At 39.4% G+C, this 27,269-nt stretch overlaps 1 protein-coding gene across 3 annotated transcripts in view; it reads right to left on the reverse strand.

The window, feature by feature from the left end:
* The window catches only part of AFF2 (ALF transcription elongation factor 2), a 438,357-nt gene that overhangs the window by 216,828 nt on the left and 194,260 nt on the right, over nucleotides 1–27,269 (reverse strand). For all 3 annotated transcript variants that reach the window (XM_068152207.1, XM_068152206.1, XM_068152205.1), the window contains exon 3: nucleotides 26,155–27,045. In XM_068152207.1, coding sequence (XP_068008308.1) covers nucleotides 26,155–27,045 — 891 coding nt within the window. The remainder of the gene's footprint in view (nucleotides 1–26,154; nucleotides 27,046–27,269) is intronic.

Consider the following 27,269-nt stretch of genomic DNA (forward strand, 5'->3'; position numbering starts at 1 on the left):
ATTTCATGGGTTGGTCATGGCAAGAATGGCAGATTTCACAGCATGACACTGATTAAAAGACATGGACAGAAAGATCACAAATAAAGACATTTAAGCTGCCAAGAAAATTAGGTTTTCAAGTACTGAATGCTTCCTTTATTAATATAGTTCTCCTGGATAGATATTCTCCAAAGCAGCAAACCCGTCACTAAACCAGATCTGTAACACAAAAATACTCCCAATTTTAGGAGTATTTTCCAAATGACATCAGTCTCCCTAATTACTAGTTTAGATCACTGCTGAATAATGAAGCAGACAACAATCCAGAATGACACACTGAACTTCACAGGAGATGTATTTTGAGTACAGGCTGGCAGCTCAAGTCTTAAGCCAACAGTAGTAAAATGGTGCATTACACCTTTCTGCACCAGAAGAAACCCCAAGGGAGGTCCCAGCTCTCACTGACAGACTAAGACTTCCACTTTATTTTTAGTAGCATTGACTAATCAGTCATTGCACTGTAGATCCATGTCCATGCTAGTCCAAAGTTTATGAAAAATTCAATGCCACACATAATACAGCTGCTTCAGGGTTTGCATAGAGAAAGGTTAAGTAGCTCAGCTCACTGAAAAATCCTCTTTGTTTCGGTGTGAAGGGGAGTTTTCATCTAACCTCAAAGCTGAAGCCAGGAACAAACAATTAAAGCTCCAGTCTCTATTACAGCCCAGACACTCCCTGGTGGGACCCCAGAATTTGCACAAAGGGAAGTGATGGTCTCCTGCCCCATTCAGTTCCAGATTACAAACTTTTCCTGCCATTCTCCTCCACACTCTGTGACAAGAGGCTGGAGAGGGAAATGATGATTCTGGAGAAAACCAACTCAAATTGCTTGCCATAACATTATCATGTGCTCTATGACTTGGTTAGGAACCAGAATTTGCATTCCATGGAATATTCTGTTAATAAAAAAAGAATGAAAACAAACACTGTCTCTTAAGTCAGAAAGGGAAAAGCACAGCCAAAATCAAAATAGAGACTCCATGGAAATTCTAATAATGTCCATTCACTTTAAAGATAAATTAATAATATGGTAATACATTCCAGGAAAAGATTTACAGAACAGAGATATTCCTGGGAATGCAACACATTCCATTTCACTTATTTACTAATCCATGCATTTTTTTACTATATAAAGACTTAGTTTTGGCTTTTCAGTCCCTTCAGTGCCTATGTGTGACCAAGCAAAGAGGAACATGACAGCACAGTTCCTACAAGTGCACCATGTCCCACTGGAGGTATATCTCTCTATGGTACAGTTCCACAGTTCATCTGAACCTGGGCTTTTACTGTAGGTTTCTTTTAAGACTGGAAAAGACGTGGTCTCCAAGAGAGCCCAGCATTCCTCAGGAACTTGAAGACAACAAAAAGATAATATTGTGGATGGAATATGAAGGATCTATTTCCATATAGAAAGACCCATATGGATCATTTTAAAGAAACCTCTTATGCAGCACCTCTGAGCAAAGGCTACTTGAATGCCTCCCCTCCAAGGAATGTGGCATCATGCCCTCAGTGGAGGAAAGTTAATGTGGCATACTTGGTACAGGCTTTTGGACATAACTGAGACCTAGGAAAGTACAGCTCACAGTATGCTGTATACTATCTTTTTTAATACAATCTTCTATTAATAAATAGGGGCACAAGCCAAAGGAAAAATTCATAAAAATGAATGGTTCTAGCACTCACTGAAGAAACGTAGGCAATCCCTCATGCAGAAACAAAAAATGACCCCATCATTCATTTCTCAGAGGGAGGCAGCAATTTCACGGGGTAGTAGCCACACAAGGGACAAAACCTAAGATCTTCTTGATTATTATCTACCTCCCAGTCCTGCCCATCTGTATCTGGTCAGACAAAGAAGATCTTCAAATTTTATGTGACTTTAAAAGTATTGATGAGGTTCAAGACATTAACTCAACAGGCTGTTGACCAACAGTTTAAATCTACGCCCAAGCTGGTTTAAAGTCAGGTGTGGGAAAAAAAGTGTACACTTCTAGGGTCTGAGATTCTCCTAGTTTCTTACACAAGAAAAAAGGTTAACCAGTATTTATTTCAAATTATTATTTCACCTGTCAGTCCAATGCTCTGGCTTTTGCTGTGATGGACCTTGGCCTCTAGCAAGGCGGATGCAAAATCTTTTCCAAGTATCAGCAGTGCACATATGGCATGATGGACACTTTTCAAAATCTGCTGCACCCCTACATTTTTCCTGATTGCTCAACACATTGGTAGTCGTTACTGTAGCAACTTATTTCAAGCCAAGAAATATAAATGTGTCCCTGTGCCGACTGGCAGGGTGCTGTAAAACAATGCAGCCAGCCCTCCAATCAAACACACATACTCTCTCTTCCTCCATGGGGAGACAGTATATATTTTCAGTTGTATAGCCTGGACTGATTGCCATCAATCAAGATTTGGATTCCCAGTCCATCTGCACGTATAAATATGCTCAATGAAAGGCCAATCTAATTCACAAGTATCGTTTGGTAAACTCCTGAAACATTATTAGATTAACTTTTTGGACAAAACCATAGAAATAATCAGTTCATCAATCCAGGAAAAGATCTCAAAAGTTGAAATGCTTCCAAAATTAGATCTTCTCTGGTCTTAAAGGTAAGCAGATGGAAAACATTTGATTCTTATTTATTACCAGTTAAATTTATGCCCCTTATTTCACCATTAACTACGAGACTCCACCAAAGTGTATCTTGTTTCACTGATCTTTAATAACCTGAAAACTGGTAACAGAAATGTATAATGAAGCACCCCATATACTGTAAATGAAAAAGAAAAGACCTCAAAGAGGCTTTCTTCAAAAGCTGCTTCAGTTTAGTGTTTCATTTTATATATATGCTGAGAGAGAGACATCTGTAAACATTTCTAAAGTATAATGCAAAGGAACTCGCTATGTTATTATCTATTCTAAGCACATGGTTCAACATTTGTTTATGCAAACCATATAATTGGAAACTCTGTCCATTTTCTGCTTGTGCTAAATATTCTGTATATAAATACTTTTCATAGTAGATAAATAGGGGTTTTATTTAGGTCTTATCACCTTCATATTACATATTCATTGATTTCTAAACTGCCTTAAACAGCTCTGTAGATGTGAAACATTATGAATTCAGTTTTGGCACCTTGGTATTAAATTTGCATATCAGGTCACGCACCGCTTGACATACATGCAAAATTGCACTGCGGCTATTTTATTACAACCCACAAAAGATATTCAGAAACTGCATGCAGCATCAAAATAAATTAAAATGGATAAAAGACCCAATAGTGAGCCACATTTTTTTTATTGTTTAGTAGTGCCTAAAGCCATTTATATGTTCTAGTCAATAAACAAAAGTCAGGCTAAAACAATTTTTAGTCTTTCCTTTATTATATTTTAATTGCAGGGGTAAATATATTTCTTTCTCCCTTTACCAACTGTATGCTACTTAAGGCTTGAATTCTTTGCAATTGCATGCTATAAAAAGCAATGTATATGGATCACTGGCAAGCCTTCACGTTTCTCTGCCTGTGTCAGAATGTATACAGACACTGTGTATCAAGAGTCAGACATACGAAGCAATATATTTGTCTAGTTGATTTCATATTTGAAATGTTTGTTGTAACTTACTCTGCGTGCCAAGACTGCATTTGCATGGAGACCCTGCATTTACCCAAAGTTGAAAGTACATCAGTCAATGCTGTTCAGGCATTGCAGTGCCCCCAGAATTTACCAGCTAGCTATATGAGGTGGTATATTAGGTCGTTTGTCTGCAAACTACCCTCTTTATATTCACTATGCTGTAGCGGAGCCATTAGAAAATTAAAAAGGGGACACATTTTCCAATTGCCCCTCACTGGGGCTCCACATCAGGGTCTACAACATTTCAGGGTAAATAATCTGGCATTTCCATTCACTTGTTCTCAGGCCATGCTCACCTGGCTGCTTCATGCCTTCAAATTAGGGGCTCAGATGTCCTGCAGACTCTCAAGGGAGTTGAACAGTGCCCATGAGGCAGCTGTGCCAGTCCAGGACAGGTGCAGAAAGGCTGTGTGAACATGGCTGGCCTGGCTGCCTCTCCCAGCTGCACTTCCTGCTCCCCATGCTACAGCAGGGTGGGTGAACAGCGAAAACCTATTGTGCAAGCTGAAGTAGTTCCTAAAGAGCCAGCAGGAGCTTGTGCTGCTGGGAGCTTCTGCTGCATGCCCAATACTGCGGTTGCTTTTAACACCCTTTGGACATCCACAATTCCCTTCCATGTGGAAGCAGGCAGTACAGGCACCATTTCTCTTTGTACCTGCCAGCACAGCAATGAGCTTTCTTCCTTAGAGAGCTCCAGCCCAGGCCAGGTGCCAGAGCACTACTACTGCATCCCTGCAGACTTGTAAAAATGTCAGGAAGAGACATGCTCAAGACCCACTGCTGTGCACACACCATAGTATCCATTCACTTCTCCCATGCATGCCAGGGTACAGAGCAGAGGTGACATTTCCTACGTGTGTTGTACTCAACCACTAACAACCCTTTAGCTCGGGACATCCATGAGAAAAAGTGTCTGAGGGATGTTAAGAGATACAGCAGTGCCTTCTAAAAGGCATATTCCATCAAGTCAGGGCAACAGCCCAAATGAGGAAAATCCTGTACTTAGCACACAGCAAATCTGAGAGTGCATTTTACAGAGTTGGTCTAAATCAAGGCAACAGAAAAATTACATGGCAGACATGGTAGAGCACCCAGATAAAATCAGCAACCAACTTTCACCCATACAAATTAAGCAGGTAATACTTGCACCAGAGAAGGGCAACAAAGCTGGTGAGGGGTTTGGAGCACAAGCCTTATGAGGAGAGGCTAAGGGAGCTGGGATTGTTTATCCTGCAGAAGAGGAGGCTCAGGGGAGACCTTATCGCTCTCTACAACTACCTGAAGGGAGGTTGCGGCCAGGTGGGGGTTGGTCTCTTCTCCCAGGCAATCAGCACCAGAACAAGAGGACAGTGTTGAGCTGCACCAGGGGACGTTTAGGCTGGACGTTAGCAAGAAGTTCTTCACAGAAAGAGTGATTGGCCATTGGAATGTGCTGCCCAGGGAGGTGGTGGAGTCACCATCACTGGAGGTATTTAGGAGAGACTGGACGGGGTGCTTGGTGCCATGGTTTAGTTGATAAGATGGTGCAGCGTGATAGGTTGGACTCAATGATCTTGAAGGTCTTCTCCAATCTGGTTAATTCTATTTTATTCTATTCTACAAGCCCAACTGCTGTTGGGCCCTCAATCCAAACAGATTCTGTTTGCTCCATTTCTTCTCAAAATGTCATGAAAGGAACCTGAACCTCTGCACCCCATGAAAAAAAAGTATTCACTGAACTCACGGGAGAAGGATCACAGGCTCACCTGTAGTAGATGGCAGAGGTAGACAGACCTCTTAAGAAACCTGCGTGACTGCAATGAAAATCTAAGGTAATCAGGACCACCATCTTAATAGCAGAAACCTTAAAAAATCGACATAGCCTGACAAATTGGCTCAGAGCACTACTACAGACCACCATGCTAAATTCCCACATCCTTAGCAGTTTGTAAAAATGTTTAATTTATGTTTATGTATTCTTATTCAAAATGTTAGTTAACAGCCTGTAGGGACCTGGTAATAGGATCCTTTTTTCTTTTTTATGTTTATTAGCTACATTAATGACTGTTTCTGCGATTCTGCTACAAAGACTTGCGTTAATGAACGCCAATTAATTCTGAAATGATTTTAAACAAAGGGTGATGAGAATAACCAATCAACCATGACAGTGTAAAGAGCAAGCAAGCTGCTGTGACCTAATTTTTCTGTGTTGATTCTTTGCTGTCAGAGTATGTTGTTATTCATCAAGAACACCTATAGATTTTGTGTATATATATATAAAAATATACACACCCCACAATATTGGAGTTTTGGAAATGCTCTGTTCCTTTTCAACATGGGAAATGACTTCATTTAAACTACAGGTTTCAATAATGTGGACTCACATGGTGCAAGTAACTCACAGGTCAGGCCTATCTCCACCTGTATTAGAAGGGCCTTACTAATTTCAGCTGCTTAAAATTTAAGACATGGTGGCCCCCTCAAATGCTTGGAACACTTAGCCTTCCAGACAGACATGTAACAAGGAACCATCTCTCTGTTTCATGCTGTTTAATTAGAGGGAAAACAGCCATCAATCTATTTGTTTGTTTATTTTTCATAACAAATTAATATTTAGCCATTTAATTCAATTCACAAGGACCTAAGGATAAAAAAAATATGTATCCCTGAAGCCAGCAACAGGTTGAGTGATTACACTCCTGAAATAACACATATATGTGTCAAATCTGACCTAAAAAATAAATAGACCATGCAGGCAGATATGACTTTTGTGCCCATTCAGTGAATAAACATTAAAAAAAGCCATCCAACATTATTCTAATTTTAAACAATATGATGTGAAATTGAGAAATGTCAGTTGCATTTTCACTTAGCAGCCACTTATGGTATGTGTTTCCACCACAAGAGCCTTTAAATAACAAAACCTAGATACTTTCAAGTTAAAAATCTCTGTAAATCATAGAGTGTGCAGACAGACCAAATTCTAGCATTTCATAATGGACATACAGTAGGGAATGGATCTTGCTTATTCATGCTTCATTCATAAATGTCTGTAGTCCCCAAACACTAACTGACATTAAATTTATCACAAAGTGAAAATCCATGTTTATTGGTGTTTTTCTTCAGCCATTGTTTGACAGAGATGCAGAAAAGTAGGCATTAAGTCTATGAATAGACAAGGCCTCTACTGAAGAAATTCCCAGTTTGTAACATGTCCCATGCTATGGGATCATACTGCCGAAGACAGAAGAATATGGCATGGATTAGAAATGGCACCACTAAATGACAAAGAATTACACAGAAAAAGTCCAGCAGTAAAAACATGTTTTTGTGAATTACTACTGGTGTCATGGACAGAGTATAAAAAGGAGAAAGTAAAACTCAGAAGAAACCCCATACCCTAAGTGACAACACAAACTGTATCATTACTGAGAAGTGTACCTGACTTTGTAACAGGTATTCCAAAGATAGGCTTCTGGAAGTCTAAATCCTGATAAAACCTAAGTCAATGCAGCCAATGATATTCCTTGAATTAGGACCACAAGCTTTGGTGATGTAAGCTGAGGTAACTGCTCCTTCCATCCCATGCCTCAAGAAGAGGAAGGAAATGTATATGGGACTAAACATGAGGTTGTGCTCTCAGAGAGCTACATCTGGAAAGATTCTTCAGGTGTCCACTAACCTACTTCAAATCCAAATTTGAGATCAGTGTTTTGCTTCCCCTTCACAACCAGACATGCTTTCACTTTCCCATGGGGATGTCTTTTATCCCCCAGGGAAGTACAGCTAAAGTAACTTCCTCAGAAAGAAAGGACACAAAAAGAATGAGATGAGAAGCTTTGGCATACAAATCTTTTTGTTCAGTTCTCTATATGCAATAAAGAGACACTTCTATTCTCAACACGGTGTGAAAAACATTCTTCTGAAACAGAGCACAAAGGACTGTACCAGTTTTACTGGGAGACACTGATATTCATTGCAGTAGGCTTCACTCAAAGACAGCCCGCTGGATCCTGGATCCACAGTGCCACAGAGGTACATAATGAGATGGGCTTTGGCACCTGTATGAAATACAGGCACAGACTGAGGCTGCGTTTGAAAGATGGCAATCATGGCAATCCCTTTCATCCTCCTTTCCTGCAAACACAGCAGATGCCAGACACTTCTGACCTGTGGTACTAGCTGATTCGTGAGCAGCATTCCTCCTCTGAACAACCAAAAAAGCTACATTCTTGACTTGCACCAGCCCTGGCAAGCATTTTGGTGGCATGATGTCAGGTTTTGAGAGTCAGAGTATCAGCATTCATCAAACCAGGTTTTCCAGTGTCCATTTATTGAAGTGACTCTATATTGTTGCTGACTGATTCATATTTATAACGGTAAAGATCAGCATTAACATCTAGCCCTCTCCAAAGGGTTTATTACCGAGATGCCAATTCAACGACAGCTCTAATGACCCTATTTTACAATGCACGCATTTCAGGCACTTTTGCAAATGGTTTTAAAAAACAGAGCAGTTAAATTATGCTGCTAACATAATATGAATGTGTCATCACACCCTACCAAGCAATTTCATATCAAACAACTATGTGATATGGAATTTTGCTGTTATGATACATAAGAAGGAACGTGGAGGGGACAGAAAAAAAGTGCAGTACTAGGACAAGGATGCCCTGCACCACCTCACATTCAGCAACCTGGAGCACTTTTCAGTTAGGAACAAAATCTAATGAACAGATGAAAGATGAAGATGGGCTGATATCTCATTAGTTCGCTTTTCCTTTGATTTCTAAATATTAAATGGAGGGTCTCAAATTTACCATCTGATTTCACCCAGAAAAACTGCTGTGTGAAACAAGCAGTTCAACCCTAAGGAAGCTTTATTTTCCAACTCACAGTCTTCAGGCTTTTCATCACCATATTTCTGTATGCATTATACTACTAACAATGCAATATACAAAAAGGACAAAATGTCAGCCCTTGATGGAAATGAACTCACCACCCTGCAAGATTCAACAATCAGACCTTGCTTAATTTAAATGTGTTAGATCATTGGTCTATTATTCCTTTGGCTTTTTATATTCTTTCTAACACTGGCCAGAAATTGTATACCTGGCTTGAAAATGTTTCTTCTTAAACAATGCAAGAACTAACCAATACATAAACCCAATAATTAAATTACATTTAGCCACTAGCCATTGTTACCCTGCACTACTTTCCCACCAAGGGAGCTATAGCGATCCAATTTAAACAGCAATCTAGCAGAACACTTTTCATTCCCTATGATTGTTGTGAAGAATAAATTGGCTCACGTCAGATTTTACTCTAATTTGGGTTTCAGAACAGTTAATTTGAACTTAAGCACCTACGGAAGGGCTGTTAACAAGAGATGTCTGCACTGGAATTCTTCTCATAGCTGTTCTGTTCAAACCCAGCAACAAGAGCTCCTTATAGATCATATATGCTTTCTAATGTGCCACTTGCAATGTTGTGCGTGGCAGAAAACAACTTACCAGATATTTAACAACATCAAAGGAAAATAACATGGATACATATAATGGATTTGGGCTATATACATGCCAAGCAGAAGTACTTTTCAAAGACATAGCTTCTTTGTGACTTAATCATCCCCATATTAAATATACCTTAGCCTTTTAACATGGTATTTTTGGTGTTTTAGTGAAGCATGGAGGGTCAAATTCTGTGCATTCATAAGTTACCAAAAGATCCGTGGAAATATCTGAGGGTTGAATTTCATCATCATTAGCTATCACATTAATAGCACTAATGTCTTAAATCTTAATATTCTGGCTCATTAGCTTAGGTAAAGGACTATTAATATAAAAGGTGCATTTCAGCCAATCAACAGGATTTATAAAGGCTTTTGTTTTGTTTTAAAACACTGTCTCTCTTGTAGCATTAGTGGTCAATACAGACTCTAAATCATAGTAATTCTATAATTAATAAAGATATTATAACCTAACAATATCAAAGTAAGATCTACTATCACTTTGGCTCAGACAGAGCTTAATTTAATTTTACTCTATCGTAAGTCAAGCTTGTTATCCCTATCTGTACCCAGCTGGTTAATGAACTTTTTTTCCCCCTACCCAAAGTACAACAAATTTAGAAGGGGCTGAAGGGAATCTGTGGGTTTGTTGGTTTGGGACATGTTCTCAAGCACACATCAGAAAGCAAATTATTCTAAGAAAGGCTCAGGAATTACTCTTTAAAATGACAACGCTGCCTACAGAACTAGAAATTGAAAGGGTACAGAAAATAACTCAACAGCTAAGACACTCCAGTGGTCAAAGGCAGATTCCTGCAATTTTGGCATCTCATTAGAAGTCTCCAGCTATCTCTGGTGCATAAATGTGATCACAAGCAAGCAGTAAAGCAGGGACAGTTAGGCAGAAATCACGCAGACAGACTATTAGAGAATCCATTGTGACAATTTAAAGAGATGTAAGTGAACCAGAATTGGGACCTACAGTCTAAACCCAAATGTAAATTCTATGTGGTCATATACAGAGAACACAATTGAATCTGATGGAACTGAGACAAGTCTGTAAATGCCATTTGTTTCAAAGTCTCCAGCCACCAAGTCAAGCATTATCAGAGAGTATCAGTTACAGACATTGCTATATGTGCCTCCAAATTTTGCTTTTGTGCTTTGGGTGGGGAGAGGTGGGGGGCTGTTTCTATTTGGTTTAGAACAGAGTTAAAATGTGCCCAGAGTCACACTTGCATGACTGGGAGGAGAAGTGCATTTAAGAAATACATGCTAGATGCATTATTAACTTGATTTTGTTGGGATATTACTCTTGCATTGAATTATGAACGGCATTTTTAAGTTCAGATGTATTTAAAATAATTAGTAATGGCAACTTCAACATTTTATTTTACAATTAAAATATGTTCCTTACTGTTTTTCTTGTGTACTTGTTCATTTCCCCCCAGACATAAGTAATGTGTAGACAGATACATTGTTTATTTACGACCCCAGTGACAGTTAATGTGGCATATGTGCCTACAATGTTTGACAGATAAAATGAGTTATTTACAGAAGCTGGGTTTATTATGTATGAATACTGAAGCAGCTATAGTATTTGGAAACTTCTCTGTTTATTTTCCCAAGAGCTTGTTCCAGTCAAAGTTGTGGTGTTTTGAAGTGCTACATAAGAGGACAGTGCAAATACACAGTCCAGGCCAATCTATAACGCAGTCATCTTCTGTAAGTACTAATTTCAGAGTGGTTCCTTCTGAATTGATTTTTACAGGTCTTGGTCCAAACACTACTGAAGTAAAAGTAAAAGATAAGTTTTCTATAAGCAACAGTGGGGTTGGAGTTCTGTCCCTGAAAATATAACCTCTGCAGATGAAGAGGTTCATCTCTGGATCTCACTGTTTGGCGTATTGTAGAATAGGTATAGATGGGGCAGGGAGGGAGGGAAATGGGGAACGCTTTCATATATTAACCTTAATTAAAAGGGTCAACATTTTTTTTTTCATTGAATACAAAAATAAAAAGTACAGTGATTCTGGCAGAAGCACAAATTGATCCTCCTGGAGAAAACACATTGATTTTTTTTCCTTTTTAGTAAATGAAAGCTTAGACACCAGATTTTGAAATAATTACTTATATCTATTTCACTTAAAGCCAAATGTAAAAGACTGATGTGTGGTGGGGATTTTACTTTTCTTTAGTTTACACACACACACACCCCCCCCAGTCTCCCTTACTCCATTTTCTATCCCTCAGTTTTGGAATGGTTCAGAGCATTCTCACAAAGTGCTGCAGACAATGTCAGTGATCGCTGTGTACTGCCTTGGGTCTAAACCTGCTGCCTGTGAAGCCAGTGCTTGTGTTGTGCAAGCACGTTATGCAAGATGCTGCAACTTTAAGAGCCCAGTGTCAAAGGTAATCCCTAAGGAGACTTGCATAACAGCCACATGCAAAACTGCCAGTGTTGGCTTTTCCTTATTTTTTGTTTGTTTGTTTGGGGTTTGTGGCTGTTGGGGTTTTTTTGTGTGTTTGTGTTTAGAAAACTCTGCAAATTTCCTTTTTCCTTTTTTTTGGTGTGTGTTTTTTTTTTCTCAACAGCAGTCTCAATGGAGCTGGGGGCACATTTTGCTTGGTTTTCAAATGGCTTTATACATAGCCTGGATGGTATTTCTTTTTCTACTCATACAAACTCTTGCTGTAGCTATCCAGGCCATGAAACTTTTTGAATTCTTTAAAGGAATATTTGTGCTGTCTACTGTGGGCAGACTTGAGTTATCTCTCTGTGTTTCAGGCTGGTGAAGAAAAAAAAAAAAGTGTAAGACTGAGCTGAAGCTCTCAGCACAGTTTATTAGCTCAGACAGAGAGCTGTGGTAAATGCAGTCCTGTAGCTTGTTCCTTTCCTCAGATTAGAGACAAAGCGGTCACTGACAGAAAAAAACCCTAACACCTTTGTTCCAAAATACCTGCCATGGTCTTTCCCAATGTGACACTCAATTCAAGTGGAGACTTTGCTACCAGATGTAGGATTACATTAATCCATATGCAAAGTCCAGCCATCACCACTGTAAAAATACATGGAAACTGGTGATGGAATACTTGACTACCTTCTCTTAGACACAGATAAAAATACGGAAGCTCAGGTTCTACATCTTATACAGGTGTACTATAATCACCTCAAGGTTTAACAGCAGCTTGCTAACTCAAAGCCTGCAAACTGTAAGCTTCCTAGCAGCAGATATTGGATTGTTTCTCAGGTACCAAGCATTCACTTCAAACATCCAGGCTTTTCTCTCACAACCGAGCACAGGCTGTGCTGCTATCACAGCCACAGCTACTTGCAACATGTATCTGGTGCTACATAAAAGGAAACCGGAGATGGGCAGAAGACTCATGCACATCTTACCTCTCCTTACAGTGGATGTATTGGAGATCTGAGCTAAACCCACATTCTTACAGTTAACTGCCACACTCTGCAAATGGTGCAAACTCACAGGAAGAGGTAAGACTGTTGAGAAGTCTGTCAGAATATCCTCCAGCTTTTCCATTTGTCCAGGTGGGTGCTCCTGCTGCTGCCTCCTCTAGACAGTGAGTCCAAAACCCTGCACCTTGAATATCTGCAGGTGAATATCTGCCTTGTTCTCCCCTTGTACTTTTCCCTTTCTCAGGTCCATCTTTCTATCCACTAAAGCACACAGTGATGCATCACTTCTCTGCTCTTCTACCTAGGGATTGCAGTGTCTTCCTTTCCTCTCCCCCAGCTCCTGAAGTCCACAGCTCTTTCTGCTCCCTACACCATGGGCAACAAGCCAAACTGTTTTCCTCTTCTCCAACTTCCACACCACTGACTTGCACCCTTCCCCATGGCAGAGGAAGCAGTAAGTGCTGGGAGCCATGGGACACCAGACACTGTGAGCAAAGCCAATCTTACTTTGTTTGCAGAAGAACCAAGTGCAAAAGTAGCTGTGGGAACAAAAAGGCATTTCAGAACTAATTGTATGATTCTGCTCACAAAGAGATAAACAATGCCAGTAAATCTGGGCATTCAACAGAACAGAGCATTCTGCTGAAAACTAATTCCCTTGGGTCTCCCTTTTGAAGGGAGGACCAGAAATGACAATTATTAAGGTCTATGATATTTGCCCATATTCAGAGCCAAAATCAGAAAGCAGACACAGTGAAGATCTCCACGTGGCTTTATGTCACAGGAGAGGAGGCAGCAAAATATGCCATTCCTTTCCACTTTCATCATCTGTGATCTGTTGTGAAACCACAGCACTGTGCCAGGGAGAGACTTTGCAGCCTCTGTATTGCAAATGTGGATGTAGATCTAAGTGGTTATGTGACTGTGTACTGCTAATCTGTAATTTCACATCTGGATTTGTATGTGTGCACACACACAGAGAAAACTGAAGACAGCACTGCCAGGAAAATAATAAGCTACAAAGTCTACAAAAGCTCAAATTCACAAACAGTATAGAAGTTGACTTTACTTCCAGTACTTTGAAGAAATAGGTGCCCACAGAAAGGGAAGTAAGATGAGATCTGCAAGAACCCCACAAAGAAGAAACATCCTGGTTCTGGAGAAGCCCAGAGGCTGTAGCAGTTGAGAAAGTTGGGTAATGCATCCTCAGCATGGTTTAGGTCTTCCCCCATGTCCTTTGCCACAGTCTTCTACTGGGGCTCAGACCTTCAGTTCTGTTTGCTCCTGGTCAAGTCTTTTGTTTTACGAGCATAAATGGCCACAATTTTACTTGTAGAATAGTTTTCAGACAGGGCACCAGGTCCCCTGGGAAGGGAAAACTGTTTTTGTGTTTTTTCTTATGGCCACCTGACCCTGTGCCACCTCTCTGCCTGGGACAGCCACAGAAGTACTCCTGGTACGCTCAAATGCTATAGGCTTTGTCCCTCTCTGAACTTCTCTCTCTCTCTCCACCTTACAACAAAATACCATGAGTAGTCCCATGAGTGCCAAGTAAATACTCTTGTCATCATACACAGATTTGCTATAAGAGAGATATGTTCAAGCAAACATTTTATTAAAGGCATGCCACAGAGACAGCATCTCTTCTTTTTGCCTCCAGCTGTTGACTTTAGACCTGGAAATCCCACTCAACAAGGACTTCTGACAACACCAAAGTCTGAGGCAGCTTGCAGTAAAGCAGTACACTCTACTGAAAGAGTTTAAAGCCCAGCTCACTGCAGTCACATCTTTGCTCACCATGCAGTGCCCCACGTTAGCTAATGGAACAAGGAATGAAATACAAAGCCTTTATGTACTCAGGGCTCCAAGTAAACTTGGCCTCATTAAAGGACAACACTTAGAATGGTTTAACTGTTTCCTATATTTTTAACACAAACAGACTTCTTCTCAGCATCAAAACTGCACATCTTATTCCAGCTATTTGTTCTTGAGCAAACATATTTATTGTGACTAATGGAAAGGGAAATCCCTTTCCCTCAAGTTTCTGTCCTTCAGTGACATATGCCTTACCCTAAAAACCAAAAATTACTGGAGCAGTCATGACATGGAGAATTATTCTGTGTTCTCACTTCTGAACCTATATGCAAGATTTGTTATGGAAAATCTCCCACACTAGACTGTAAAAATCAGCTCTGCTTTAATGCACTTAGCTTAGCCTCTATCACTAAGAGAGTTATCTCTTTTCAAAGATCTAAACTTGGGCTGTCCTACAGAGGTGCAGGTGGTGGTATGGGAGAGGGCAGTGTTCTGAGTTCTTGCAGCTGTTCATGTTTACAGCTCTTAGATGCAAGCTGTATCAGTTGGTCACCCCTTTTATAACACTATGACAGGAAATTTTATCCCAGGTGACTACCTGTCCCAGTGCCAGAGGATTAAGCTGCATCTACATTACTAAAAAGCACAACACAACAGAGTCAATCTGTGGAGAGAAAAAGCCATCTTGCACCTTGGGGGAGAGCAGGCAAGAGAAGGGGCTGCAAGTCTGACTTCACCTGGGCCCTACAGAACATTTAGAGCACATTATGGACATCCTTACAGAGCTTCTCACGGTTTTCTTTCAACCCAAACAGATTCAGTTCACATATCCTAAGACCAACACCCAGTGAACGACAGAGCAGGGGAAAATCAGATTTATTTGCAAAGTGTGCTGCTAAGATAAGCTGAAAGGTTAACAGAAATGCTCCTTTTTTGTTTCTGGCACCTGGCTCTTGTAACCAAGCAAAGTCAATAGCCATATGAAATGCCTGTTTCAGCTAAACATCTGAAATCTGGTTGATTATCTGAAGTCTTCATTATAGCTAAAAACTGGGATGAGAATTATAAGTAAACAGACCGTCTCTCACAAGATCTGATACTTGGGACTAGGGACTTGAAGAACATAGACTACTAGTAAAAGCAGAAAAAATATTATTATCAAAATAAATCAAATATATTCAGCACATCAAAGTATATTAAAACCTCTAGCAAAATAATTTTCTTGATGAAATGCAGGTGCAGTTACATCTTAATAAAATGTGTTTATGAAAACAGCATTCGCAAATTTTACTTCTCTGAAGAGTAATCATTCCCTAGATCCCTGCTCCAGCCTACTCTTGCTGCTACTCCTAAATCAGTCTTATTCAGACTGATCATTTATGGCCCAATTTTGCTTCTTCTAGTCAAAATCAGAAAGCCTGAGTCCTCATGTGGAATTAGGGGGATTACTTGCCCAGCGATTCCAACATCAAAGGGTAAGACAGGTCTATCCCAGCTATATTTTACATCCCTTAGAGAAGGGTCTGCTCCTCAGCCTGGTTTATTTTGATTATCTGGAGTACAGTGAACAGAGTATTTTAAGTTTTAAGGTTCATCACTAAATGGAAGGGAAAAGGCAATAACAGTTGAAAGTACAAATGTAGTGGGATTTAAGTGTGCCGGGGGTTTTGTTTTGGTTTGGGTTTTTATTCACATACAGAAACATTTTGAAGGCAGCCATGTCTCCATTCCACTCTGCACAGTCATTTTCTATCTGGTGGTGGAAGAAATAATTTATGACAATTAAAAAAATGTCAGCCACTGGCACAGAGCATAGCCCCTCACTGGCTTTTTGTGACTCCACAGACATTAGGAAACTTTAATGGTAAAGTTTTGCTTTCAGAAATATTGGCAAAGCCCTAAGCCCCTTATTTCCAAACTTGGATCTGCAAACCATTTGTGGTCCATGACACCACAGTGTGTGATCCTTGCCATGAAACCATGTTAAATAGTGACCTTAATGATCATGGTATTGTGCAGCAAACGATGTGGTTGCTAGAATAATTGCTTTGAATAAAAATTACTCTTTTTAATACTTCCCTAGCTAAATTTGTGCCATATTTCATGTCAATGTGTAACTGCATGTGTTGGCAGGAGTGGAGATGTTACAACCTCTTCCTTCTCAGTGCAAAATATACTGCGAAATTTTACTTCACAAGAGAGCCACTTAAGAAAGATACTCCCAGATGTAAAGAGAAGTTCAAAATTAAGCATATTCAAGTTTCACTGGCATGTGCTAGGAGACATTTTTGAGATGTTTTTAATTTCTAATGACATAGAAGTTAGGGTTTCTTGGCATCCAAAAAGAATTAAAAGCCACAGATGCAAGCTACTGACTGGGATGCGAAGGCCTTCATTCAGGGGGGAAACTATATAGTAAAATCCAAGTCCTGACTCCCCCAAGTGATCTGAGGATTTTTACTGCCTTCTAAGTTTACAAAGGGTATGTGTCAGTGTTTTAACATATTTAAGAAAGAATTATCTCAATGTTTATATTTTAAATACCAGCAAATGTAAATGGATGCCTGGATATTTACAAACAGCAGAAGTAATTGCCAGCTTGTCTTGTGGATTTAAGTGTCACAGCTTGCAGCTCAGTGAAATATAACCCAACGAGTTTACACATCTGGGGGATATAACAATGGGAAGTTATTCTGAGGAAACATGCAAGGGAAAGCAGCATGTATTAACTGAAATGTTTAGACTGGCAGTATTAATTGGCAGTATTAATGGAGATTGAGGCTTACACCTATGATCTCAGAGATCTTTGCAAATCCAAGCAAAAGCAGGCTTATTAGCCTGGAAAGTGGGTGAATTTGAACTCACTTTGCCTCTTCCTCTCTCTATTCCCTAAACCTTTTCTTCAGGCTCAATGTTGTTTTACAAATGGGTACTTGAAAACAACCATAAAAAATTAAAAGCAACTGCTTTCTTCTTGAGTCATCTATACTGGAGGTACATAAAAATCATCCCCACCACCATAATCATGGGAGATCAACCTTAGGATGCAATTTCTGGAAACCTCTTTGAGGTGGATTTTACATATTCTTTTGTCATGGAAAATAAAGGTCATGCCCCTTCTAGGAAGAAAAATGGATCCTTCCTCCTCTGTGGGTCAATCATGGCCTCTATCATCAGTGAGGAGTTAGCTATCTATAAGGCTACCATAGACACCTCCATCTCTCTTGTGAGCATTAATTTATGAGTATGAACATTCCCATTTGTTCAGTCTCAACTGCATACTTAAGGAAATCTGTGCTATTCTGCTGCTCTCAAAAGCAGGATGAGGGAATAGGAAACAAACTTTGCAGAGACCCAGCAGGAATAAAAAGTCAAAAGTGAATTCTTCTGCGCACAACAGGAGACATGGTGTTGGTACTTGCTACATGACTTTCAAAGGAGAAATTTTAAAGCTTCCTTTGGCCTGAGATGAAACTCCTGACATTTTTAAACTGTTTTTCTCTCACTTTATTATATGAGGGAATATTTCATGTTTCTTTTAAAATGGGAAATAGTATCACTGTCTCTGCCACAATAAAAGTCTGGTTTAGATTGTTTTACTACACAACTTCTACATGTACATTGCCATAGCGTTTCATAGGAGCATATTTACCTTCCTAAAACACACAGTATATTATGTTACAATTAACGTCCCACAAACTCAATCTGATATTTCTTCACTAATTTATTCCCAAGCCAATATGTATTTTAATGTTCCAAACCGTTGCTAATTAACACATGGAAATATTTTAACATGGATTTTGCCTAATTCCATTTAACAGTCTAACCAGTGCTAAAACATATGTGGTGTGTCATTTCTTTCTTTTGAGGAAGGCATTGGCATTAAATCTTTCAATCTTTCTGAGCACCAAATGCTAATTTCAGGAAGATTAAATAACAGACTGCAGCTACAGTTTCCTTTCTTTGCTTCCCAGAAGGTGAAATGAACATATTTATGTGGGAGGAATTTCTTTACTGCACAAGCCAAAATACAGAAATTAGATTTTTTTTTCCCCCCTCTCCCAGCATTACTAATACACTAGCAATCGCCTGCCAACTAAATAACTTTAACCTGTATCTGCAGTTCATGGAGAGTTGCCAAGTTATATGCTCAACTTTCTTTCACTCTGGTTTGCTTTTTTTTATTATTATTTTATTTTTTATTAAAGTGTTCCCATATGATGTTTTCACCTGCAGCTCCTAAATGCTTTTCCATACTTGAATCACAGACTACTAGATTATAGTGGGGTGGCTCTTGCCAGAAAGTTGGGAATGCTCATATAAGACACTCCTCTGATTTTCTCACTTTGAAGGTATGTTATAAATATGATTCATATGGTATTGCTTTAATGGTTTTAAAATCTGTGTATAATTCTGCATGTCAACAAACTAAGCATACAAAATGCCCAGAAGTGTGCATGTGAGCAAGCATCTAATGCAGGTACAAATGCAAGAACGCAGAGCAGGAGGAGGCTGCCTCCTGGATCATGGGTTAATTACTTCCACATCACATGCAGCTTTTTACAAGAACAGTTAAGCACTTCTGCTCTTGAGATTCCCACCAGAAAGCTGACCATGTCTGAGTACTGTATTTTGTCATTCCCTTCCAGTTGCCCAGTCCTCACTTCCACTGTCCATGCTCTGCTTCATGGTCAGCATTTCCTAATGAAGGCTGAAGTGATGGTTCACTGTATGTTCAGATCACACCCACATCTCCTTCATATCTACCACGCCTCTGTGGGATAATTATTTTTTCCTTCTTAGACTGTTCCTATGCCTTATTTTACTTGCTGCAATGTTATTTATAAATCCTCACTCAGCTTGGCTACCCATGGTACTATCTCTCCTCCTTCACCTTTTGCTAGCTGGATTTCAGTCTCAGCTGCTAAGATTGCCTCTGAAGAGAGGGTTGTGTTTGGCTTCCTATTGCTTCTACAATATCTAATCACACTTTCTGCACCATTCAGCTGTTCAGATTCATGGCATTTGCAAGAAAGTATTCCTGTTGTTTCTTACAGATCTGTGCTTCCCACATAAAGCAAAGTCTATTTTTCTACTTCCTTCTCCAAGCCTACATTTACAACCACTTATTTTCTTTATGCCCCCTTTTATACATGTAACAGGTGTGTTAGATGAAATGTTTTCATCACATTCACTAAATGAGTAGCCCTGGGAGAAATCAATTATAGCTACTAGCAAGAGCCCTTGTTCTTGTTAAAGAAGCAGTGGCTGTCCTGAGGAGCCACAAGTTCAGTTTACAAATGGCTATTCATTCTAGCACAGAAGGCCAAATGCTGACACCCAAATACCTGCCAATGCTGTTCTCTGTAAGAAGCATGCATACTGTTCACTTGAGGGCTGATTACAGAGTGAGAACACACATCATAAAAGATTCAAATACCTGAAAATGGTAATTCCTGATCTTTTCTTACATGAGCATTCTTTGTTTCACAGTTCACAGAGAATATTTATACAAGCAGGTCCTGCTCCAGAAAAGTATTAACAAATAGTGCAAAGGCTCTAATTTGCTTATGCCTGCTGGACTGCTCCTAGAATGCCCTTGTTAGCTGACAGCTAAGCAGACTACCAGGAATCGTGAGCATCCTTTCTTATGCATTTGAAGGCCAGATGGATGGAAACTACATGCTGAAAAATCAGTTCTACCAAGTCCCAATCATTATTCAGAAAGTACATTACTGGTCTGCATGAACATACCACAACACTTAACACTGTTTTTAAATGGCTTGGGATGTTTTCCTTAACTTAATGGAAGTAGAAAAATTACAGTTTTAGTTATAGAAAGGCAACCATAGAAGTGTTTTTCTATTGAATACATGAACAATATTCCTCTAATGTCAAAGAGTAAATATTATAACCCCCTTTCCTAGTGAGATGCAACAAAGTCCTGACCACTCATCAAAATGAGAAACAACACAAAAGTATTTATGTCTTTGACTAAAAACCCTCTACAAATTAAAGTGGCTATAATGACTCTGCCAAGGTGACTGTCCCATAGTCACACACTGAATCTATTGGCAGATTTAGGAATATACCCTACAGTTCCCTGACAGCTGTTAAATAATGCCTCCACATCTTTGCTCAAGAAACTCAAATTCTGCTACTGGTCTCTCCAAACCCTTTGAGGTCATTTTGCCCTGTGACATTTCAGGGACATCATTTGAATACAAGTATTTCTTGCATTTATAAGAGTTACTTTGGTTTTAAAAAATTACAGTAATTGTAAAAAGGTTTATTTTTCAAGACACCATGAGACAACTCCTCACAAATAGAGGTACACTAATTTCACTGAGCTTTCTTTTCTACTTCTCAGCAAGAAAAGATCAGAACTTAAGAAAGAAAAAAACACCAAGGAATGCATGATGGTCAGTTCCTTTAAGCACACTTAAAGTGTCCTGTTCTGCACTCTCATGTGAAATAAAACGTTTCCATTGGTCACAGTGATGCAAAGACAGGCTCTAAATATGTTTATTAATGTTTGAATTAAAATAGGCAACTTTACTTCTCAGTATCCCTGCCAAATAGCTTTGCTAGCAATTGTCCAAGCAACTGGACAGTAGCCTTAGAAAGGCCACTAGAAGAGGTCTTCAGTCGAATGGTATCATATGGTCCTCATTTGGAAGTATCACAAGAACATTACTTCTCACAGTATTTACAAATGAAAACCATATGGCTGCAACCTGTAATACTGCAAGAAATATTGCTCTTTGGGTTTGTTTTTGGCCTCAGACTTTTGAAACATGAACCAAGAAAAGGGATTTCAGCTTAATATGGGATTCAGCCCGTTCTTTAGAGCTCAAAATCTGGGAGACAGCTAAAGCTTCAATCTGAAAAAAAGTGATTTGCCCACAACCATGGTAATATACCATGGCTGACAAATGGTGTATCTTGTAAATCAAAAAAGGTGGGGGTGGTAGTTAATTAAAGACACTTTTTATTTAATTAAAAAAAATAAACATATTAAAGTGGCTTAGGTTCCTATAGAGACTTTTATAAGTCATATATAAGGCTCTTGCATTTACTATTTGGGTTCAATCAATATGGTTATCTACCTGTCAATTTTTCTTGCTCTTTAATGCAGAAAGAGAGCAGCCTTTTTTTATAGCTAGCTCAGAAAGTACTAAGCTAATCAATACATGCAGTGATAACAGAATGATTTGAAACATGTAACAGAAGCTTATCACTTTGCAGTACACTGAACGCGTCAAAATATTTTCCTAGAAGTAAAGTGAAAATAGAAGTTCTCCATTTTTTATTACTTGAGTGGGTGGTGACATAGATGTTGTAGGCCTTTTGGATTTGTTCCTAGCTTTGCATGTTTACGAAAATTTGGTACATGAGCATTTGCTACTTTGTAGGAACGTGAGGCCAATTTTGTAGTGAGATTTAAAAACTCTGCCTTGAAAAATCAAACATTATCTCAATGGCCCTTGATTTCCCATCCCGAAACATTTATTGGAAATCTATGCATTGTTCTGGAGAACAATGCCTGAGATTTTCCAGGAACACATCTTCTGATGTTCCCACAGACCTTAAAACCCCTTGCTTTACTCACTACTCTCAGTAATTTGTGTTCAAGTCCAATCTGAAAAGTACAGGCTTTCTTTCAGCTGTCTCCTGCCGAGTCAGGCGATTTGAAATAATTTGTAAGCATCTGATTCCTAGAGGTTTAAATATACATACAAGTATCAAGATTCTGGATTGTAATGCAGCAGAGAGAGGATCAGCTGCTATTGTGGTCTCTAACCTCTACTTTTTTCAAGAACTCAAAGGATTTAACTACGCAGCTCTCTTTGAGTGGTAACAATCATCTGCCATCAACAATTTAATTAGACAGAAATGTACATAATATGAAAGCTCTTTGTGATGTCCCAGGCTTGCCACAATTTACCAAATGTTAAATGCAAACTCAAAATTAATACATATGTACATAAGTACAGATTAAACACAGAGTGAAGAGATGAGAGCTAATAAAAAAGGAACAGGAAATAATGTTTACAGCTTGAGGATGTCTACAAAATTCTCTCTCAGTTTTTGTTCCAGGACCATTGCTATCAATTCTACACCACGATAGCTGGTGCATTTCTCCATGTCCCCTGAAGTCACACAATGCCCTCATATGGCCTCCTGGTTCCAGAAGGTGAGTTTCAGAACTTCTGAATCTCAGAGCCTGGTAGGCTGTGGTACTAGTGGTTAGACTGGGTTTCACTAAAGGCACCACATTTTTTACCTTCACACTTAGGAAACAATCCTGATATATAAAACCAATGAGACAGGTAAAAGAAATTTTTAAAGAATCCACAAAATCATAAAGAAATCCTTACAGGATATGCCTAAAATTCTCTAGAAGCTCTACTGTCCCACCAACAGAACAAGAGGACACAGTCTCCAGCTGTGCCAGGGGACATTTAGGCTGAACGTTAGGAAGAAGTTCTTCACAGAAAGTGATTGGCCATTGGAATGTGCTGCCCAGGGAAGCGGTGGAGTCACCGTCACTGGAGGTGGTTAAGAAGAGACTGGATGAGGCACTTGGTGCCATGGTTTAATTGATAAGATGGTGTAGGGTGATAGGTTGGACTCGATGAACTCAAAGGTCTTTTCCAACCTGGTTAATTCTATTCTATTCTATTTCCCTACCAGAAATGGCCATACATGATGCTCACAGGTCTGAATTATCTGTACGTGGGTTAGTCAAGGTCTGGAAATCACACACCAACACCTACTCAGGGGCAGTAAGTGCTGCTAACATATCATCTGATCCAGGCTGCTAAGTCTGTGTGAACTCACCATGAATCCCTACAAACTCAGAATTCTGTCACTAAAACACAATCTATTTCACAGCGAAGACATGCTAGCAGCAAGGCATTAACAATGCTGTCCATTGCAGAGGAACCGAAAGATGGATGGGCATCTCTGAGGGCAGAATTTGGCCCAGTGAATGAGCAAAGATTCCTAGAGCAACACCTCAAGTGACACAAATTATGTTGTAAAAATGATCACTTTCTTACACATGGCAGAATGCTTCCAGGGCACTCAACATCCTATGCCATTAAGCCATAATAAATGACACCATATTTCCAAATCAGTCTGAACTCACCTTTTTTTTTTTTTTCCTTTCCTTCAAATATTTGGTTACTTACTGCCCTCCCCTGCCCCCTTAAGATACCAAAACCTGCTTCGTACATCCTAATACAGACCGTTACTGCAGGACCACCATTGAGGAATTTAATTGCTTCACAGAATCCCTCATCTTAAAAACATGTTAAAATCTGAGAGAAATCACTGGAGTGCCATCTCTACGTGTACACCCAGCAACTTATAAAATGGACTCAAAGGTACAGAGGATCCATGGAACAAATTATGGAGGAACACCCCAAAAAAGTAACTCTCCTACTGCTAGTTTGATGAAGATCACCACCACCACTGGAACAGAGTTAGGATGGAAACCTGTGGAGCATGAGCAAAATTGTTTCAAGCAGATCACTACAGCCTGAGGTGGCTAGGGAAGGTTCATAAATTGATAAGCACCACCGAAGGATCATAAGCCTCCACATCAATTGTTTAAAGATTACAACAGAGTCACTCGCTGCAGTCATTCTGAAAAGGTTATGGGTTTCACAGGTGTGCACTGTCAGTTCTGATTAAGCTTAAACTAACCCAGTTATCTATAACCTTGGATTGGAAGGAGTTTTATTGCTGAATGCAGGGTAAATCAAATTCAGGATACACATCTGTGGAAAAACACAGAGGGCCAAAGTTCACAGTCCTGACACAAGCAACAAAAAATCCAACCCTCCAAACTCAGGAGGAGATTTGCCTGTAAAAGATCCATCAGTCTGGCTATTGTCACATGTTCTGTATGGGAGAGAAAAGTTATTTTGTTACCTTAACACAGCTTTGGGTTTTCTTTCCCTCTTCAAATTATTGTCCGCTGTTATAATGCAGACTGCTTTAAGATCACTATCTGCATTTCTGAAGTGCCTAGAGTTTACCATTTATCTGATCATAAATGAAATTAATTATACACCTCAGCACAAGATATAAACTAAAGCAGTTATAGCAACAAATTCACAATGTAATTTTTCATCTGTGTGACTAGGAATCTTTCCAAAAACAACAGTTCACATCAGAGGTTCCTAGAGCTATGCAAAAAGACCGTGGGTGAAATCCTGCACCAAAACACATTGCCAATAACTCAACTGATTTCAGCAGTGCCAGGATCCCACTCAAAATTTAAAGGGGGGAGCGGGGGGGGGAAAGGGTTCTTAATAGTTGATACCATTTGCAAAAGCTACATTCTACTTCCAAAAATACTTCATATTAACGCTGCACTTTAAAGTCCCTCTATTGACTCATACTGCTAATAGATGGCAAAAGTGGAAAGAAATGTATTTGCTTTTGCAACAGCGTTATTTCCTTTTCAAGCAATTATTTACTTGCCAAACAATGCTAGCGACAAATCACAACAGACTATGAAGCCATCTACCTCAGCAGATTTTTAACCTAAGGTAAAAATAAACAGAAACATCTGTAAAGTAATCGCGTACAAAGCTACGTTTATTAACAAATACATTTTCTAATAAAACACCATCTGCAAGCAACCCTCAGCTTCCACTTGATATAAATAGGCCTTTTACTGTTTTCAGATGCAGTTCCCAGAAAATTATTCCAAGCTCTACTGCAAAACACATCAGTCTTTGTTGCTGCCTGGAATGTTAATAAATAACATCAAGTTTTTAAATAGTCAAACAAATTATTGGCTTGAAACAATTATTCCAGTCGAAAAAGCTGACCTTTTGCAATAAAGTGGTTCAAGAATGCATCGCTCCTCATTCCTAGTATAAAAATATTACCAAGCAGAGAAATATTTTGGGGAAACCCGAAAGCTATGAAAAACCCATATTGCAATTCTGCTCATATGTACACTATAAACCTATCCTGCAGAGGTTAGCGTTTTACAGCAACTCAGAATAAGGGGAAAAGTACACGGAGTAAAAATAGTTCAGTTGGTATCCTTATTACACATCTGCGCTTGGAATGGACATGAATGTGAACCAACTAAAATGTTCCTCACGGGACCACTCTACTGACCAGCAATACAACATTCAACAGCCTGAACTGTTGGTGGCAGAGATTGGGAACGAATCCCAATATTAAGAGCTCTTAAAAATGAATAAAAGCTTTAATGGGACACATTTTCATAAGCATTACCCAGAATTTAAGCCACATTAGTTCTCTTAAAAGCAATAGGAATTTATCAGGCTCTGCAGATAAATCCCTTATTGGTAGAACTATTTAGTACCACTGAAATTTGAACACTGCCATTTTTCCTTAAGAGTTTAAAAGAGCAATCTTTCCATCAAACTAGCTCCTGAGAATGCAAGAGTGAAAACTGCAGATGAACCACAGTATTCTCTAACCAGAATTCTAGATAGTATAAATATATTACTCTCAACAGGGACAGAGCTTTTTAATATTAATCAGAAATAAGCAATGCTAGTATTCCAAACTGTGCTTTTAAAGCCTCATTAAATATTGCTACTGAGACTATCACAACAAACTTAGCTAAAAGTAGCCATGCACATTCTAGAAAAAGGAATGTAATTCCAGGAAATGGAACTGCATATTGCCAGAGAGAAATATACAGTGCCTGAAATACTCAAGTGTTGCTAGAAGAAGATATTTTAAACTACTTACTTCACTAACAGGAGGAATGTTGAGCTTTGGTACTTTGTTCTTCGAACTAGGTGCATTCGCTTTTCCTTCCAGCAGCGTACCGAAGGGCTGATTTCCATATCCATTCTCAATTTCTATCGGAGGTTTCAGTTCTGGTGAGTCATTTGGTACCTGGTCCTGACCGTCCATAGGCCTGACGTACGCTGTAGGCTTTTGCTGGACCATACTGTTTTTACAGTGAAGTCCTGGTGGGAAGTTCTGGGTCGAAAGACCATTGTTCGCCGATAACAAAGAAGTGGAAGGAAGTGGAGATCCAGAACCATGCCCTACAAATTCAAGCTCTGTGGGTGACTTTGAATGACTGTTCTCTTTGTAAGTATGTTCTCCAGGCGCTGACTTTGAATGAGTATGCCTCCTTGAATGTGAAGATGCTGCCATTGAATTTGCTTCCTCAGTTCCTCCAGTTTTATGCTGCTCACTCTGACAATTATAGAGGTCTTCATATCTGCCCTGTGGCTGGTCGTGAGAAGAGCTATGCTTTGTCCGACTCTGCTGACTACTGGATTGGCTTGGCTGAGCCCCACTAGAGTTGTGACCACCACGTGACCAGTCTGTCCTCGACTTCCGGCTGCTCTGGTGACTGTGCAGCAAAGTAGAATTAGATGACAATGAAGAAGGCGGAGGCATCGATGCTGATGAGTGGCCACTGATTTGATGAGATGGGATCATCCTGTTTCTTGGTTCTGGGAAAAAGTTCTGTTCATTTTTGTCAATGGGTGTCTGTGGGACAGAATTCTTTGGGATTCCTACAAGGTGGCTCTGGTTGGAATGGTTAGTTAACAGGTCCTTCATTTCATCGTAATTTCCCAGCGTGTTCTGGACACGGTTTGCAAGGGCATCGCCTTTATTTGTCTAAAATATGAAAAAATAAAGGAAAACAGTGAGCAAATTCCTGATTATGAAGTTACTGCTCAGGAAGTTGTCTTAGAAGATGGAAATGTTAGCTCTGTACTGGTGTCATGCTGACATTTAATTTAATTTCAATTACATTTTGCATATGTTATGTACAAGAAACCTATCAATAACTGTGTTCAAAGAATCTCTTTAAACAGGCTTTCATAAGTAACACTTGTATA

Source organism: Melanerpes formicivorus, unplaced genomic scaffold, assembly GCF_026170545.1.
Source record: "Melanerpes formicivorus ecotype bairdi unplaced genomic scaffold, bMelFor1.0.p_v2 SCAF_22, whole genome shotgun sequence".
Classification (NCBI taxonomy): Eukaryota; Metazoa; Chordata; class Aves; order Piciformes; family Picidae; genus Melanerpes; species Melanerpes formicivorus.